Source organism: Clarias gariepinus, chromosome 12, assembly GCF_024256425.1.
Source record: "Clarias gariepinus isolate MV-2021 ecotype Netherlands chromosome 12, CGAR_prim_01v2, whole genome shotgun sequence".
In the NCBI taxonomy this organism is placed as follows: Eukaryota; Metazoa; Chordata; class Actinopteri; order Siluriformes; family Clariidae; genus Clarias; species Clarias gariepinus.
Genome location: NC_071111.1, coordinates 24,116,962 through 24,136,673, shown reverse-complemented (window position 1 = coordinate 24,136,673; position 19,712 = coordinate 24,116,962). Strand labels below are relative to the sequence as shown.

General features: G+C 38.1%; 1 protein-coding gene across 5 annotated transcripts in view; it reads left to right on the top strand.

The window, feature by feature from the left end:
- rab3ip (RAB3A interacting protein (rabin3)) overlaps positions 1–16,436 on the top strand; it is a 29,154-nt gene extending 12,718 nt beyond the window's left edge. For 2 of the 5 annotated variants that reach the window (XM_053508252.1, XM_053508251.1), the window contains 9 exons: positions 6,044–6,139; positions 6,710–6,787; positions 7,138–7,341; positions 8,629–8,757; positions 9,913–10,025; positions 12,058–12,081; positions 12,359–12,458; positions 14,713–14,782; positions 15,803–16,436. In XM_053508252.1, the coding sequence (XP_053364227.1) occupies positions 6,044–6,139; positions 6,710–6,787; positions 7,138–7,341; positions 8,629–8,757; positions 9,913–10,025; positions 12,058–12,081; positions 12,359–12,458; positions 14,713–14,782; positions 15,803–15,885 (897 nt within the window). In that variant the 3' untranslated portion in view covers positions 15,886–16,436. The remainder of the gene's footprint in view (positions 1–6,043; positions 6,140–6,709; positions 6,788–7,137; positions 7,342–8,628; positions 8,758–9,912; positions 10,026–12,057; positions 12,082–12,358; positions 12,459–14,712; positions 14,783–15,802) is intronic. The other 3 variants (XM_053508253.1, XM_053508255.1, XM_053508254.1) reach the window with 3 other exon arrangements.
- The last annotated feature ends 3,276 nt before the right edge of the window (positions 16,437–19,712 follow it).

Below are 19,712 nucleotides of genomic sequence, written 5' to 3'. Positions count from 1 at the left end.
TTAAAAATTAAACTGAGGCGGCTCCCATTTCTTCTTGTTATCATCCTTGTAAACATTCCTGGGACATACATTTATTTATTTATTTATTATTTGTAAGTGGGACCCCCCTGTTAAGTCAGCCTTTACTTGTGAAATCACACTTTTATCTACGCACTATTCTGTTAAAGCTACAGTACACTATTTAGCTCTTATCCGATTCACATCAGGAGCCCTGCCTTAGATCCCACAGGACAGATATTGTGATACGCTTTAGTATACTGTTGTAAGCTGAAACATTTACTATAGTAATTACTGCACTCTGTAGTAAACTGTGGAGTTTATTATTCTAATTGCTACACGCTGTAGTATCATAATTTTTACCGCATGGAATTGCTGGGAAAATGATCACGCACACATGCATACGCGATGAAGCCGAAATAACTTCCCCCTCCTTTGTTCTAGGTGATTTATCATTTATACACATTATAAATTATATCATCAATATGACTCGGCTCAGCTGTGGCCGTTCTCACACTATATGAGAAAAGACACATAAATACAGCATGGTATTTACTGCGAATTTAACAATGACATCACAAAACATTTAGCTGTAATTCTGTGCATTAATGTTCAAAATGTTTGTGTGAGTGTTTGCGTATAGTGACGGGCAATGAGAATCGTGTGTGTGGTAAAGACTCAGGCTCGACCAGCTGTTCAGTAAAGACAGACAGTTGGCACACAGTCGCTGTATTTTCCAGCCCAGCTCCGGTAATCCAGGAAAGACATCTTGGTGAAGAATATAGACAGATTGATTGACAATTTAAAGAAAAACAGCAGATTATTAAACTTAATTTACTTATTTAATGACTCATTTAATGACTTAATTACTCATTCAATACTCATTTAATTGATATTAATATTGTTTTTGTAGCGTATGATTTTTGGTCTTCAGTTTGTTTAAGCATAAATTTATAGTTAGAAGCCACATCAGTAGTTTAAAAAAAAAAGAAACCTTAAAATGTCTAGAAATATGTTTAATAATGTTGAAAATGATTCATGTTTAATTAAAGGTCTTGTAATTACAATGAAACAGATATCAGAATATAAAAAATTCATCTGCAGAAATCGATAGAATACAAAAATATTAGTGATCGTGCCAAAAAAAAAAAAAAAGGGAAAGTCTAAGGCTAGGACCAAGAGGACAGGTTTTATTTAGACTCACAGTTCAGGTTTACTCTATAAACATGAAATACATGGTTGTCCAGTTTTTTTTTTAAACATCCTTATTTTCATATAATCAGTGTTATTTTGGTCCACCATATTTCTGTCCTCTAAACTCCCCATGTTGCGTCAGCATGTCGAGACAAGTTCTTTGTTTTTTTGGGGTTTTTTTTCAACTGCTGACTATAACACGTAGCAGCACAGCATTGTTTACTCACAGTAAGCCCTTAATCCCCAAAGATTATGGGAGGAGGCACTGTGGAGGTAGTGCAGGTGTTAAATAGAACAAGGAAATAGGAAAAGGAGATTTAAACCATATCTGCCTTCAGCTCGATGGAGAGCGTGATATCTCTGGTGAAGCTGGAAGCCGTATCGAGGAGAGACAGACGGTGTAGAGAAAGTAGGCTTATGCCGTTCCCGGTGCAAAACCCTACCGCTGATACACAGAATATCTTTGTGTTATTGTGGGAGGAGGGAAACTATTAACTGTGCTAGGAGGAGATCTGTGTCACGCTAAAGCTTCTTAGTATAGAAACTACCATAGAAAGGATATAATACAAGAAAGTGTTGTATAAGCTTTCAGCCAAAACATGGTATTGGTGCTAGAATATAACACCATTCTTTATAATACATAATGCTTCATATCTCCCCATCCATGCTTCGTTTTTGTAAATATGCAAACACACTCTTTTAATTCAAATCTTTCAATGATCTTTATTGTCATTCAGATGAAACTTGGCCAATTTAGATTTTGCATAAAAACACATAAACCTGAAAAAGTATATTACTCTAAAATGCAAAATTGTTAAGCTATTGCAACATGAATTAGACATGGTTACGGACACTACAGATTTTTTGCTTTCACCAAAAAACAACTTAAGCAACAGGTCATATGCTTCTAGAAGCTTATAACTATTTAGTATTAATTCAGGTTGCTAGCTTGAAGTCTGATTGTCATTCACATACTACGGAAAAAATTGGGATCACCAATTAGCCTAATCTGCAAGTCTTTGGAATGTGAGAGGAAACCCATCAAGCATGGGGAGAACATGTAAACTCCATGCACACAAACCCAGAGGTGGGAATCAAACCCGGACCCTGAAGGTGCGAGGTGACATTGTGACCCACTGATCCATTGTGCTGCCAAGGAATCACAAGGAATTATCATATTATGATGTCAGATATGAAGCAGAGGGTGGCGGTGGCAAGAAAAAACTGCTTCGGAAGAAATCTTGAGAGGAACCAGACTCAACAGGGAACCCATCCTCATTTGGGAGATATCAGATAGCAGGGATTGATTTACAGTCATGCTGTGTGTTAGGAGGCTGAAAGTTCAGTATATTGTAATGGGAAAGGGTTTAATAGGAAATTTTTATGTCAAATTTTTACTTCCATTTAATTTACTTCAAAAGAATTCACACTGGTTTACAAAAGTTCATGTGTACAAAGTTGGCTATCTGTTTAAACGCTCTGTGAGATGCTAGATTTGATGTAATAACTATTAGAAGCTTCTGATTGGACAATCCTCATGAGTTTATTAAGAGTGCTTTGGTTGTGTTTATCCAGAGCTAGTATCATTTAGCAGTTAATGCTGTTGGGGAAATATAAGCAGATCCAAACCAAGACCTCAGAAAAAAATAGACCCCTAGAAGTTCGGTTAATTTTTTTTTTCTTATTTACAAACAACTAAAGGTGCCAAGAGCATCTGGAAAAGCAGCTGCATACAAATCTAAAAAAGAAAAACCTAGCTCCACACAAGCTTGCATCACAGGCAAGAAGCATAGGGATGAAGCTTTAGATGAAAAGGTTCAAATGGGCTCCCATCCAACAAAGGTGTTAAAGACGCCAGGTATCAAAGCATGCACATCCACCAGTAAGAGTCCTATATGGCCTGAAAGCACAAAATAAAGCACAGGACACGAGCGCTCTACACCAGCGTGAGCTGTCAGAACGGATTACAGCCTTGTCGCGCTAACACCACCATACAATACGCCAGTGTGGTTTAGTTCACCGGCACCCTGTGATTATCAGGACAATGAGAAAGTTGTTACAGGAAGCGGTGGAGAAAACTCTCGGTGATGCTCTGGATTAAGAGCATGTGCTTGGGAAGGAATGAAAGGAGAGAAAAGACTCATGTTGAAAAGAGTGGTAGAGGGTGGAGTGCAGATTAGTTTTCATATCCCTCAACCGGTTAATACACAACATCTCGCTACCACTCTCGATCTCCTTGTATAGTTGTCATCAGAATTGCTGGTTCTTACAGTAATCTTCACTAGCACTAGCAATTACAGGCTGCTATGAATAGCAACGTTATTGCACAGGAAGCTGAAAGTGTGCATCAGACGTGGACCCATGGGACACAACAAAAAAATTAGTCTCTCTCGTGTTTTTCCCTCTCATGTGGGTAGTAGCGGGCAAGATGTTCAAGACGCCTTCACAAGCATACAGCATTGGAATTAAATAAACAGTCTCGCTGTCTCACTTATATACACAGTATCTAATGCACACAGTTTGGTCAAAACCATGTGTGCAAAGGAAAGACATTCAGCTCAGGTGTTTCAGCCACACCCACTGCTAACAAGTGCTTAGAATTTAAACATAATCACGCAACCTGTGTAAACACACACACTGGAAGTACAGTAGAACGGGTCACACTGACTTTAAACATGGTGCCGCCATAGAAGTCAGTCTTTAAATTATTTATTCTACATAATACATTTTAAGTACAATAGTATTTCAGTACTCTAGGCGACTCGGTGGCTTAGTGTTAAGCACTGTCGCCTCGCACCTCCAGGGTCTGGGTTCGAATCCCGTCTCGGAGTCTGTGTGTATGGAGTTTGCATGTTCTCCTCGCGCTTGGTGGGTTTCCACCGGGTCAATCCGAGGTTTCCTCCGTTTTTCCTCCCACAGTCCAAAGACATGCAGATATAAGATTAGATTAATTGGTGTTCCCAAACTTGGGTGTGCCCTGCAATGGATTGCCACCCCGGCCAGGGTGTACCCCACTTCAAGCCCCAAGTCTCCAAGAATAGGATCCAGGGTCCCACCCTGCGGTATAGATGATGAGTGAGAGTGTGAGTACCAAAGAAGTATGAGACATCATGGACTCGTACCCCAGCAAGATTCCCATGGGCTTTCTATTTTAAAATATTCTCTACAGCTTCAGAGATTATCTCTAGATATCTTAATATTATTATCCAGCTTCCTAATAATTTATAGACACAGGAAAGGTTTCTAAATGCAGATTTGAAGACCTGAAAATTTCCCTGTCTCCTGCAACTCTCCAAGTGTGAGTCATTGTGCACTACAGTTCTGACTGCCACATCATTATCTCTTAAGTATTGTCCTGACATAGAAATAAAGGTTTTTTGATGTCCGTGTCATATGAGACCAACACTTTGTATTGGGTGTAATTTTACTTACTCACTAGTCTCCTTATATTGATGTGAAACAATCTGTGAACTTGAAGTACAATATTTAGTAATATAAATTGCAAAACGCTTGAGTGAGCTTTTGAACTATTTAACCGCAAAAACATTTTTCATAACATTCTTTTTCCCTCTGAGTTGGTGAGGCGTTATGTCTTTGGGTTCGCGCAGTTGGAGCCATCACTGTAACCAACAGAAAGATCAGATTACTACTGCGATTTGATAGCAAGGTCAAATATTTGAATTAATATCTTTAATATCTCCCTCATTGTTATCTTTCCTTCCACAGATGTTGCTTTAATCTCTAATAGAAATGTTTTCAATTATATCGAAAAAATATCGTCCATATAAACGTAGCTATTGATTTAAACGGGGACAATGTCACAACTACTGTAGGTCGTTATCTGAAACATTTTTCCTTCAATACATCCTTTCAGTTTAAAGTACAAGGTGCGTTCAAGTCAAACCGAGTCTCTTGATTGTGAAAACTCTCTTTATTTATCTATATACAGTAATATCCTGCTACACTAATACACTTATCCCAGTGTTTCACTAGTGCTTGTATACCATCAAGGTAGAAAGTTTTCTCGAAACTATGATCAGACTGCCTGCTTCATGTCTGAAACGCTTCAATGCCCCAAACATGTGGAAATGGCTTGGAGCGAGGTCAGGACTGTAGGGGAATGTGGCAATAACTCCTAGTCGAGTTCCTGTAATGTTCAGGCGGTCCTGGTGAATGATTGTGTGTACAATTCTCACAGATAGATGTCTCTTTCACAAGTTGGCGGCGAGTGAGCCTTCGATTTTTAAGGATCAGGTGTTCCATTTGTTGAATATTCACGTGAACTCTCAGCCACCTCGGCCAGGATTGTTATTCATAGATGTGTTGGCTTCTTTAAAACATGTTTTACTGTGGCTAAGCGTCTCATCGCCATCTGTGAAGTCAATTAATTTGAAGTATTTATTCATGAGTTCTGGTTTGACTTGAACGCCCTTAGTAGCCAAATTAGTAAGTAAAACCTCTAGACTTTCAACTTATTTGACATCAAAGTTGAAAAAAACCTTACTGACAGATTAACATTCACATCTCTCTAATAAATCTGATCTTACTTCATTTCCATTAATTTGCTCCGCCTTGAGAAAGTGAAACTGGAGAACATCAAGCTTTTTATCGAGCAGGCAATGCTACTGTGACTGAGAAACTAAACACACTGCCATCCATGAGGGTCTTCAGGGGACACTCCTTTGTGATTCAGCCATGATGGCCATTTTTCCGCCTTGGCCATTAAAAAACGAAAAGTAAAATCCACCCTTCCCCACCCACTTTATGTTCATTTATTCATTCATTCATTCATTTTCATTCATTTTTTTACCCATTTTCTTTCTGTCTTCATTTCATTGTTTGTTGCTTGAAGGAGCTTAAGTTAAAAGACGAGGAGTGTGAGAGACTTTCTAAAGTCAGGGACCAGCTGGGGCAGGAGCTGGAGGAACTCACTGCTAGCCTGTTCGAGGTTTGTTTTCTTATTTATTTGTTTGGTTTATCATCTTCTTCTTCTCCTTCCTTCCACGCAGAGGTCTTAGTGGGCATCTAGTTGGCCCAGATACAGAGCTTCACAGCAGCTGCATAGCACATCGACAGCTTATAATACAGGGTTTGCATGATGAGCGAAATCCTAATATGGAAGAAATAATGAACCAGAGATGGGGAAAGAAATTACAACTTCAAAGAAATCTTTCATTGCTGATGAAAATAGACAAAAACACTCTTAGTATCATGATGTGCTGACGAGCTGCTCGAGTAGCTGTTTGTCTTTCTCTATTCATCTCTTCCTTGGTGATGGTTTTCAGCTTCATGTCCTCTTCCACCACCTTTTCTTTCTCTCTTTCACATCCCGTACTTCTTACCTACTGTCCTTTTTGTATCTCATTCGTAGGGATGTTGGCTTCCTCTGTAAGTGTGTGCATACGTGTGTGCGTAAAGGCTGACGTTAGCTCTCGGTGTGTGGGGGAATCTTGGAAAGTAATGTCGGTGTGAAAGTAGGGATGCTAATTCGACTCTGATGCAAACGTTGTCTCGACAGGAGGCTCACAAGATGGTGCGAGAAGCGAACATGAAGCAGGCGACGGCGGAGAAGCAGCTGAAGGAAGCGCTCGGGAAGGTGAGGAACAGTGGTTGCACTGTGTGTATGTCGGGGGGGATGGGGTTGGAATGTTAACTTGTGCACACTGCAGCTTTCTTTATTCATCCCCGAAGAGAACTTGTGTCTTGAGAGACATCTCTATGAATATATTTCTCAAGCTCTTTTCTCAAAAAAATAATAAAATTCCAAATTCTGTTCATCAGTTTATTTTTCTAATCGGTTCATTTCAACCAGATTGTTCAATCGATACCTTTATGGTCCTCATATTATTCTAAATCTAATTGAACGGGTTATCTGATTAAAGTGTTGAATCACATCACTTATTTTATGGCAAAGCCGTTCAAACATCTTGCTTCTTCTCTCCACAGATCGATGTCCTTCAGGCTGAGGTGGCTGCCCTGAAGACCCTCGTTCTGTCCACGTCCCCTACGTCACCGTGTAAGGAGCTGCCGTCGGGCTCCAAAGTGCCGTTCAAGAAAGGACACGTACGCAACAAGAGCACCAGTAGCGCTATGCTGGGCAGCCAGCAGGAGCTCAGCGTTCCACAGCCCATTGTGCGTGACTGCAAGGAGGCAAGGAACCCGTATCCTCTCTGTTTATATCATTAACTGTATGGCCAAAACATCTGGGGACAACCTGATCATCACTATCACATCACGTCCCTGTTGAACTTCCTGTTCCAGATTTAGTCCTCTTGTGTTTGCTCTTATTATGAGTGCCACTCTTCTGGGAAGGATTTCCACTAGATTTTGGATTGTGGCTTTCGGGATAAGAACATGAGACTGATAATAATGAGATTCCAGTTCCACTTAATCCCATGTCTTCATGGAACATTGAAGGGAAATTGTAACATTACAGCATACCCATGTGCACTTAAACTTTGTGTCTGTTTGATGCAGAAGCACATATGGGCATGATGACCAGGTGTCCACATACTTTTGGCCATATAGTGTCTGTGTGTTTTTTGTTAGTTATTTTATTTTTATTTTAATACAGGTATACTTGAAGGCAAACATTTTTTTTTGTGTGTGTTATAGGTGTTGTGTCTATCCATCATTAATAATTAAATGTTTGCTATCAGTCTTATTAATAATATATTGAAGAATTGCCATAAACCGTTAAATATATCCCAAATTACCAGTATTTTTGTTATCTGTCACTGTTTGCACGAATTACATGATGTTTTTAGTATAAGAAATTTGATGGATGTGTAAGTCAAACTGGGACTTGATGAAATTTCTTGTGAATGAAGGCGTAAGAACGATTGCCATTTACTAAAGACTTCAAGGACAGTGCGGTGATGAAACTCTTACCCACAGTAAAACATTTGAACCGTTGATGAAGGTCGTACATCCGTGAATGAAAGTCCCGGTTTAATGTCAACGCCCCTGGTAGAATAAAAACCTTTTTTAAGACAATTGGGAATACAGGAAGTCCCCTACATACAAATGAGTTCCATTCCAAGAGCTTGTTCATAAGTCTGATATGTTCGTAAGTCAAACAAACATGATCTATTTCTTAATTGGTTATCCCATGACATTAGTATTATATTGTTTAGCATGGGAAGGTAAACTTGAATCTCGGATGTTTTTCCTCGCCCAGAAGCCTAATCAATGATCAATAATATTAAATTTATTTATTTATTTAAAATGCTTAAACTTGCATCGGTTGAAGAGTTCTGAGGAAGAATTCTTTCTAAGAATATTTCTTGGTATTGATGCACTAATAAAAGGTTCCTTAAATACATGTCAATATATTAAATTAAAACTTAAAATTTTATTTAATACTAGTAGTAGATACATAATGATACTATTTTCATATAATATTTATTGTGTGTGTGTGTATGTGTGCACACGTAGGTGGATTCCATCCTGTTCAATGAGTTCAAGGCATGGAAGGAGGAACCCACTTTGGAGAGAAGTTGCTCATTCTTGGACCGAATCTACAAGGAGGACATTTATCCGTGTCTTACATTCTGCAAGAGCGAGGTGTGTGTATATGTGTATGTGTGTGTGTGTGTATGTACGGAGTCAGACAAAAAAATGTATACACAGATATTAAACATATATATATATATATATATATATATATATATATATATATAAACATTTTAATACTAAATTTATTGCTATACATTATACATTGATTTATATGATAATATTATAATGATGATGATGATGATGATGATTATATTAATATAATATACCTCATACCATTTTTCTTTTCCTTAAGTGTGTATACATTTTTTGGCTGTCTATCTAACGAGCTTCCTCTCTCCTTCTCTCACTCTTTCAAGTAAGATATAGAGATATAATTAGTATATATTAAAGACATGGTATTTATTCTTATGAACTGTGATACAACATTTAGGTTATTTTACTGGTATATAATTACACACCATGATGTATGTGAATATGTGAAATGTATATAGTATATATTTTTGCCTAGAATCACCTGGTACAGTGTTACCTGTGCAGCTTTGGCACAATAAGGAAAACATTATTTAGGCACCTGAACTTCCGTGAGTACATGAGAGAGAGAACCTGGCGAGTGTAGTGACCATAGTACAATCACCCGTGCCATAGCATTTGCATAAATCATACCCCAGGATGGAAGAGAGAAGTTGATTTACATAAGAGATTAGCTTATCCTGATAAAATATACGACTACAAATACTGTCTCAAAGATTTTATTGAATTGCCTTATATATATATATCAGGATCTTCAGCTAATGTTAATATCAAACATCAAAATTAAGAAAGACGTTTAATTTCAATTACTAGTTTTAATATTTCGTAAGGGATATTCATACGTAATGTTTACTAGTTTCTAGAGCTGTGAAAAAGAGCAGTGCAAGCTGACAGGAAGGCGATAGTAACTCAATTAAGCACTCTTTACAAATGTGGTGACCAGAAAAGCATCTAAGAACTTGTCAGACATTGAGGTGGATGAAGATCATATCAGGTTCCTCTCCTGTCAGCCATGAACAGGAATCTGTCTGTCCAGTTTAGGAATTTTGGAGATTTTTGTACAGGAAGATAATGAAGCCCTCATGTAGACAAACAATTTACAGTATAGAAAATCCTATGTACCAAGAAATTGATGAGTAAGAATTGTGACCTTTCACATGTTTGTTTTTGTAGCTCGGATCAGCCATTCTGGAGGCTGTGGAGAGAAACACACTGAGTGTGGAGCCAGTGGGGTTCCAGCCACTACCGGTAGTCAAAGCCTCAGCCGTGGAGTGTGGAGGGCCCAAGTGAGTACTGCCAATCACCTGCTTCCTAACCAACAACTGCAGACATGTTGTGGTGAGGACTGATAGTGGGCCTTTTTCATAAAGAAATAATTGTAAAATATGTATGAATTAATAAATACATACATTAATTATGTACATAAAGTCAGTAAGCCATGTAACTAAGTTAGAAAGTTGAGTAAGTTACACTGTATATGTGAAGGAAGTTGGAAAGTTAATTAAGTTACCAAGAAAGTAATTGAAGTAAGTTAGAAAGTTGAATAAGTAAAGAATTTAAAAGTTAGAAATTTCACCAAGTGAGTAAATAAAGTAAGGATGTTGGGTAAGGTAGAAAGCAAAGAACATAAATAATGTAAAGGAAGTTGATGAAGTTAATTTAAGTAAAACAAGTTAAGAAGTAATGTTAAGTAAATACCATATCTAAAGTAAGTTAAAATGTGTAGTAAGTAAAGTATGTTAAAAATAACAGGTAAATAACAAAGTTAAGTAAGTAAATAAGAATGTAAAGTAAGTTAGAAAGGAAAAGAAGTGAGTAAGTGAAGTAAAAAAAGAGACGTAATTGTGTAAATGAGATGAAAGTTGAAAAGTCATTAAAAAAGTTAGTAACGTTAATTAAAAGGTTATATAAGACAGAAAATTAAGTAAGTAAAGTATGTATTGTAAAAGAAGCTTGAAAGTTAACTAGATTAGAAAATTGAAAGTAAATGAAGTATGTTGGAAAGCCAAGTATGTAAGTTAGACATTTACATAAATAAGTGAAGCAAGAAAGTTAGGGTGGAAAGTTAATAGGTTGAATAAGTAAACAAAGTAAAGTTAGCAAGTTAAGTAAGTAAAGCAAATAAGTATGAAAATTGAATTAGAAAAGTAATTATGTAAGAAATGGTGTTAAGTAAGATAAAAAGTCAAGTGAGTAAGCAAGGTAAGTTCATTGTAAAATTAAGTAAGTAAAGCAGTTGTTTAAAGTGTGTAAACTAAGTTAGAAAGGTAAATATATACAGTAACTAAAGTATATGATGATGTGAGTGAAGTAAGGAAGCTAAATAAAGTTGAAGGGTGTAAGCATTTAAGTTAGAATGATGTTTAAGAAAATTAGTTCAGCTCAAGTTAAAGTTAAGCAATAAATAAAAAAAATAAGGCAAAAAGTTTAAGTAGGATAAGTAATTAGTAAGTTAATAAGTAATGGACAAGTGCTGTCCCTTTCTGAGTCCACATTCACAAAGAAAGACATTGTTTAAAAAAACAGCACATTTATGAGATTTTTTTTTAAATATTTTTTTTATACTATGGGGTGTGGCGTTACTGGCACAGATTTCTCACTCAGTCAGAAATGTATGCAGGTAACAAGTGAGCTGACATTGTTTTAGGTTTACTGTGTTACTGGTCTAGCTAGTAATATCTTATTTTACAGTGTATAGACTACATGACATGATGCTTAGCATGTACCTGTAGTTTTAAACGCAACAGAATTCTTGGTATTGAGAATCTGAGCTGTGTTAGTAATCTTTGAGGTGAACCTGATATGTCAAGATAAAAGACGACCAGAAGTGCTGTCCTTGCCTCAGTAAAGGCATTTTAGGACCTCCGGACAGCATTTCTGGTCTTAATTTCTCTGTGCAAGCTTGTATTCCTGAATTGGTGCCATCGAGATAAAGTTTAAAGATACTTAACATTAAATCACTCTCAGAAAAAGGTCAGCCTTTGGTGTGTAAGTGTTGGGATGGCGGGCTTTAATTAACACTCCGATGAATTATAGAATGAAATAAAATCCTCCCATACAGAAGACAACAAAAAGACATTTACAACCCCCAGAGTGATTTATGAATCTACCTTAAAGCACCAGGACGGTGTGATTTATAAAAGATGCATAAAGACTGGATATGGTGTTTAATATACAGCTCACACACTCCACCACATTCGAGCCACCTTCCCACAAGTTTTAGTTTGATCAAATGTCAGCTTTGCTGCTTCGGTTTGTCAGCGTTTTCCATCTGTTCTGTTTCTTTATTCCTTTCTTTCTTTTTTTGCCGCCCCCTAGTGGCAGGAAGTCTGAAATAGTCACGTAAGTGTACATTCTCTCTCTCTCTGTGTCTCCCTCTCTCCCCTCACTCATTCACTCTCTCCATTCTCCATGCAGCCTCTCTTGCTTGTTAGCTTTGTAAACGCACATTTTTTTCTCTTTATAGAGGCAGCTTTGTTTAGCTGGTGTTACTAGTGTAGGACAATGAATAAATAGTACACACAAGCTTGCCTAATTATTTATTTATTGCCGGTTGGCTGTTAACAGATGCTTGGACGGGCAAATATTTATTTAAAGGAACATGTTTTCCCATCTGCAGAAAGTGCGCTCTCAGTGGCCAGACGAAAACTTGCAAGCACAGAATCAAATTCGGGGACTCCAGCAACTACTATTACGTGTCCCCGTTCTGTCGGTATCGGGTGAGTGTTTCCCTGCTGCTTTTCATAACGTGCTGCCTTCAGCGCTCTGCCTGCCGTATCCATTACCTGAAATGGAAAGTTTACTTTCTTCTTTAAATTTTTGTTTTGGATCGGACTGAAAGCTGAACATGAATATTTTACATTGTGAGTAAAAGAATTGATCTTATAACAGAAGCAGAATTAAAAACAGGAAAAAAAAAAGATTAGCACTGGACCTTGGGTGGCATGGTGGTTTAGTGGGTTTTACCATGTACAGTTTCCTCCCACAGTCCAAAGACATGCAGATCAGGCTGATTGGCATTCCCAGATTGCCCGTAGTGTGTCAAGTCAAGTCAAGTAGCCTTTTATTGTCATTTCAACCATACACAGTGAAATGAGGAGGAGTAAAAATTGGTTAAAAACTAAATAAATCAGCATTTTTTTAAAATGTTTTTTTGTTGTTGCTTTAACTGATCAAACTTCGCATAGACAGTTCCTACACTAATTATAACTCAGGTGTTTCATAAAAGATCATCAGTTTCTGTGTACCATAAAGTAAAATGATATAAAACACCACGTCTTATAACTTCTTCATGACGGGAGCATATTTATTGAGGGACACACAGACAAAAAAAAAAAAGTGCAAATATAAATATTTCTGTTCTAAATGTTCCTTTAATGTTGTTTTTTCAGTCAAACATTTTTGGAAAAGTTAACTCTTGATGTGATGCTAGTGTTAAAGATTTCTTTTAGTCCTTTCTATCCAGACAAAAGCAGTAGCCAAAGGAGGCTGTTAATTTATAAACAAGGACGTGAGTCTCTGTGGAGACAGAACATGCTGGATTTTTACACATAAAATCAGAGACAGAATGCCAGCCTCAGCAACATTTTAGGAAATTGTGCGTCCCTGAACTGTATAGTATGAAGAAAGAGTTTAGATTAAAACACTAAGCAGTGCATGTTCGAAAATCATTAAATGCTTTCTTATAGAATGAGATCAGGCATGAATTGCAGTGTATTTAATCATTATTTGCCTTTTGTATCGTATCATACGTACACTACTATATTATTTATTTATACATTTGTTCATCTTTGATAACGCTTTTATACTGGACAGGGTGCCAATCTATCGCAGGACACACACATACACTCACATTGGAGGTAATTTGGGAACACCAATTAGCCTTATCCTCATGTCTTTGGACTGTGGGAGGAAACCGGAGTACTCGGAGGAAACTCGAGACGGGAATCGAACCCAGACCCTGGAGGTGCAAGGCAACAGTGCTGACCACTATACCACTGTGCTGCCTATAATATTGAAATTTTTAATTAATAAAGGAAAAAAGAAGAATGTGGTTATGACTATATACATGATAAGAGAGGAAAGTCTTTATATATACTGTATATAAAGACATGGGAAAAATCTATTTAGTCATGTTTCACAATTTTTCTGTGAGATGATACATGTATCATCACCTCCATAATAATTGTTTAAAATTAATTTCTAATTTAAATGCGGCGCGGTGGCATAGTGGTTAGCTCTGTGGTCCTGCACCTTAAGCGGTTCGATGAATGAATCATTTCTAATTCATATCTGTTTGCATTTGAGATGGTAAAATACGTTGCCATTCTTCAGGAATCCTCTCTAAACTTTTTACACAGCAGAGCATCCTGTGTAGTTGGACGTAAATTATTTGCTAAGTTTGTTTAGAGTTGTAACAAAATTTGGAAAAATGTACAATGAATTTGGATATTTATTAATTTATATTTACAGAATCACAATACAAATCGAATCGGCACCAAGATATCGTGATAATATCGTATCGAGTGATCCCTGGTGATTCCTATCCCTAATTTTGTATATGATTTATAAAAAGGTAAACAAATGTATTCAGATTGTTGATGTTTAAAATACATTCCTGTCAATAACTTGACACCAAATTACTGTATGCTGGGTATTGGCATGTAACATGAACATCCTAAGCACCACCTCATGTACATTACTGCATGATCCCCCCTTCCTGATGTAGTGTCCTCAGCTTAATCCTGTTCTATTAATACTATTGTGACCAGTACGCCTGTTTACTACAGCTTATCTCATTTGGCCTGTCAGTTTCAGAATGTCCCCAAGGCATGTCTGGAGAGCACACACACACACACATACACACACACAGAAATGCTGCAGACTGATAAAGAGACAGAGCCTATCGGAAATTAAATGTTCATCCAGCTTTCGGTTGCTGAAATCCAATTGAGCTCTGCTTTCTTATCCTAGATCACCTCCGTCTGTAACTTCTTTACCTACATTCGCTACATCCACCAAGGACTGGTCAAGCAGCAGGACGGTGAGCAGAACCGACATCACACCCACATACACTCACAATTCTGCAGTCTAAGCTGTAGAGCAGCACTTGGTCTGGCAAACAGTTTTTTTCTTTTCTTTTTTTCCCCCAGAATGTAAGAGAGAGAGAATATTCGACAACATTTAAACCAAACTTTAAAACCATTTAATGGTTGAAATTCCCTGGTTAACTAGTGGTAGTGGCCAGGGTTCAGTACCTAGTCAGGGAAACGACCACAGCCATCAAGTGCTAGTGAAAAACCCAGTTGATTTAAGTCTTTATGTTAAGTCTCTATTTCCTTCATATACAGTAGGACATCGGCATATGAACAAATGTCTCACAAATGTTTGCTTCAAGGACTAAAATTTTGCAAGACATTTACCTCAGCATACGAAGCATCTTTGGCATAAGAGCGATCGAACCGAGTCAAACGAATTCTGGCTAAGATGCGCGTACAGATTATCTGCATTCACATTATTCCCTATGGGAAAATACAAAATTTCGCCTTAAGAACAGATTAAATGAATGTGCCGTGCTAAAGTTGTATGTTACTGCGCAGTGAAAGTCTTCTCTTTAAATATCTCAGCTTGGCGTAGGGTCAGCCATGATACGTTGCCCCTGTTGCTCAAGGCCCAAATGGCAGCAACTTGTTGGAGCTGGGGCTTGAACCGGCAACCTTCTGATCAGGAACTGAAAACATTAATACGCTGAGCCACCTCTGCCTCAAATTATGGAGGGTTGCGACAGTAAGGACATCTGGCACGAAACCTGTGCCACGTCAGACACTTAAAAAAAAATTTCTTATTACTCTGAGTTTCATCACAGTTGAAACAACTGTCCGAGAGATAATATTATACATATAACTATACACACACTCCGATAATGTACTATACCGTAGTTCCTACATCTGACAAATGTAATATTTGTTTTTAAATATTATATTAGATCTCTTGTCCAGAGTTCCACACACATCATTATTCATATCTAAGGTGTTTTTTTTTGTTTGTTTGTTTGTTTTTTTAGCTGAGCAAATGTTCTGGGAGGTGATGCAGCTACGGAAGGAGATGTCGTACGCCAAGCTGGGTTACTACAAAGACGAACTGTGAGCGCTCAGCACCGGAAGAGAAACACTCGCCTCAGAGAAACATGCCGTACACGAGAGGAGGGTTCTGCAGTTACCGAAGAGACATCACCCGGGACCAGTGTCTTTCCTCACACCTCAACACTCCAGCACTGTGTGTGTGTGTGTATGCGTGTGTGTGTGTGTGCGTGTGTGATTAGCCATCCTATGTTTTCAGATCCTTTCCTATTTAAAGTACATATGCTGCTGAAGTACCGATGACCTGATTCCAGTTGGTGTGTTGATCGCTACATGAAGGAGAATAACAGGAATCAATGCCGGTTTGGATTCTAGAAAAGAAAAGAAAGGCTTTTACCCCAACCGATCAACTCGATTTCAGTTCATTCAAAAAACAAACAAATTAGCTTGCGGCGTGTTGCTGTGCTGTTCTGTGTGTGGAATGTGCTGTACATCTGTTTATCTTGGAACCGTCTTATCAGTTCGTGTATTTTCTTCCAAATCTCATTCATCACTCTTTCCCCATTTTGTTTTTTAGTGCCTTTCTGGAACACCGAATAAAATTGTATACCTCCATGATTTGTCTACGTGTCTGTCAAAGGAAAGCCAAATATACTGTAATTCAGCTTTATGTTCTTCCTGTACACTTTATTGCCAAAATTTTAAACCATTTTTGCAGAACCATTTCTCCATTTGTGAGGTCAAACACTGATGTTGGATGAAAAGTACCTCTTAATGCTTTTCCGTGCTCTCAACTTTGTGGGAACAATTTGGGGACGGCCTCTTCCTGTCATAACATAACAGCGCACCAGTTAAGATTTGGATATTACTCAAGTTTATATGCTTTTGGCAGTATATTAATATTGCTTATGTTGGAGGCAGCTTGGTGATGCTTGAAAGGATTTGATGTCATTAAGATTCGAACCATTGCCCCTACCACTACCACTTTCATACATTTTTAATTTGGGGGCCGTTTCCTTCAGTTACTAGTCACCAAGACCAAGGTGGACTTAGCTGGATAGATGCTATAGGCTGGGACACAGATCCCGGTAAATATGACCCTAAAGTTAAGTTATATATGAGTCTACTACATACAACAAACAACAAATGCATATACATTTTAAACCAATAGTTTGATTTATTTAATATTCCTATTAATTTTACATTTCAGAGGTCCAGCCTACAAATTCTCTCCTCCATCTACACATATGTGAAGAGTAAGGTGAATTAAAAACATCAAAAACTAAACCCCTTTTTGGTGTATAAAGATTGCACTTGTCAGACCACATAGCTCTTAAAAAACAGCATGTTAGGCATTTTTTACTTGACTGCGCTTTAATAAATATATCTAGGGGTCAGGTTTAAGCAGTATAGAGTGACCTTCTGTATCCTTTTTTAGCACAACCTAGACAATATAATGCACATGACTGGGCAAAAAGTATTAAAAAAGTAGCACAAATACATTAAATCACGTTTTTTTTTTTTTTTTGTGACGACATTCCCACATTCTGGTAGCAGTACAATTTATGTTTTAAATTTAATGATAACTTTGGTTCTGCATGATGTATCAGAAAACCCAAGTGAAGCTTCCCTGCTACACCAGCAGAACTTCCTCTGTACAAGCAGTTCTTTTTTTTTTTCTTTTTAAAGCGGTCATTGGCCAATGCTGCGTTTCCATACATATTGAATTGTAAGGGTTTTAATCTCCCTGAGTTTTATAAAGAAGAGCCCACTCACTGTGGGAAATTGTGTTTCTCTGAACAGCACGTGTTACTGTCAGTACGACCCTTCTTATGCTCTTTACAGCAGACGCAGGAGCTGTAGTGTGAGAATGAATCATCTGCTACTAATTAATAGTTTCAGGTAGCATCGTTTTCCTGGGCAAATATACTTGAACAGCCTTCCTGACAAAGTAGGAAAGGCAGTTGAGAGGGTTTGCTTTTGACATTTTTGCCAAAATATAAGTAACATTAAGCATAGCTCAAAGGTTGACGTCCTTGTTCTCTTTTTCCCTTTCTATCTAGTGGTACCTTGCAAACCGAATAGGTGCATAAAGCCACCTGCTGTATTGGTGAACATAAATATGAAAGTGTACTCAAGTACAGAACAATATTGATAATGTGAACGATGGAAAGTGAATACAAGTCAATTGTGCCTAGTGTGAAAGCAGCCTTACCACTGTTACACATGTAACAATCTGCTCTACTTCCTTACAATCTGTATCACCAGGACTGTTTCTGGTGTGTGAGTACTGTATGTGTGTGTTCTTTTCTTCCCTGCGATGGATGGACTGGAACCCGGTCCAGCGTGTACCCTTTTTCATGCACCTAGTCCCCTGGGATAGGCTTTAGTTTCCCGCTACCCTATACAGAATAATCCAATGAATAAAGAGAATGAATGAGTGAGTAACCCATGACTAAATCTGGAGCATTGTATGCATAGACTGGTGAACTCAAACGCTTTCACCAGCATTTAACTGCATTAATAAAACTGACTAAAATTTAAGATTCCCTAACCATCTTGAAAAATTTTAGTTGTTCATTCCCTAGTAGTTGTGAGATTCCAGGTTATGCAGGTTTCTCAGACTGGAATCATTGTCATGCCTTAAATCTTTATTAGTTTTCTGGGTTTGTTTGTTGGCAAAACTCTCTTGCAATTCTTATGACATAAGCAGCCAAGCATTCGGCCCATTCTGCCTTGCTGCACAACGAAGGGCCTAACCTTTTCTTCCTAAAGGGTTTTGCAGCTGCGTTCTTTATTATAATATGAAATCTAGCAAAGAACCAAGCATTTCCATACCAGTCCTACAGGCTCACATATTACTACTCACATTATATTGCAATTAGGAGGGACCATTCATACGCTGTGGGCCATGGAGGGCTGTAGGTACTCACCATGGTAATGAGAATACGTGTTAAGTTTTTTCTTATGGAAACTAAAAGAAACTAGCCCTGGCAGAACATAAAAAAGTAGACCTGAATTTTCCAGCACATAACTTGATGGACATAACTTTGATCTGATGTTAACCAGAAGAAAAGTGTTCGGTGACTGTAAATGTGGAGCAAAAAGTTGCATTTAACTATTGCATTTATTTAACTCACAAATATGCACAAATTCATATGGGTTCAATTATAGATTAGATAAACAGTACTGATTGAGAACAGTATGTGTAGGTAGGTGATATGTGTCAAAGTTACATCCACATGAAAGGGAGGATCCAAGGATCCCCCAAGGAAAACGACTAACATGCACTGCCATCCCCATTATGTAAAAGAAAACGTTATTCAGGAAAACAGGCCACCTATTGTACTTCCATTGCTGTGTGATCCAGTTACGATGCTGCCCAGCCCCCATATGCAACAAACAGCGATGTTCTGTGTGTTCTGACTCCTTTCTACTGGAACCAGCATTAACTTCTTCAGCACGTTGAGTTACAGTAGCTCTTCAATTGGATCAGACCACATGGACCAGCCTTCACTCCCCATGTGCATCAGTAAGCCTTGGCCACCCTGTCAATGGTTCACCAGTTTTCCGATCTTGGATCACTTTTGGTATGTCCTGACCACTGCAGCCTGGGAACATCCCACAACAGCTGCAGTTTTGGAGTGGCTCTGACCTAGTCCCTTAGTCCTCTACCTACTGTAATTCAGCCCAGCCACTTCCACTGTACTGTAACAAGATAATAAATGGTATTCACTTTGCCTCTTAGTAATCATAATGGCTTTGGATGGTGTGCGGTGCTAGGTGGGGTCTCCATGGATCGGATTTGGTGCTCCATCCGACTGGGATCTGTGGAGTTCGGGAGCCGGGTTGGTGGCCTTGGGCTCTTTGCCTGGCAGGCCCCATGAGTGGTCT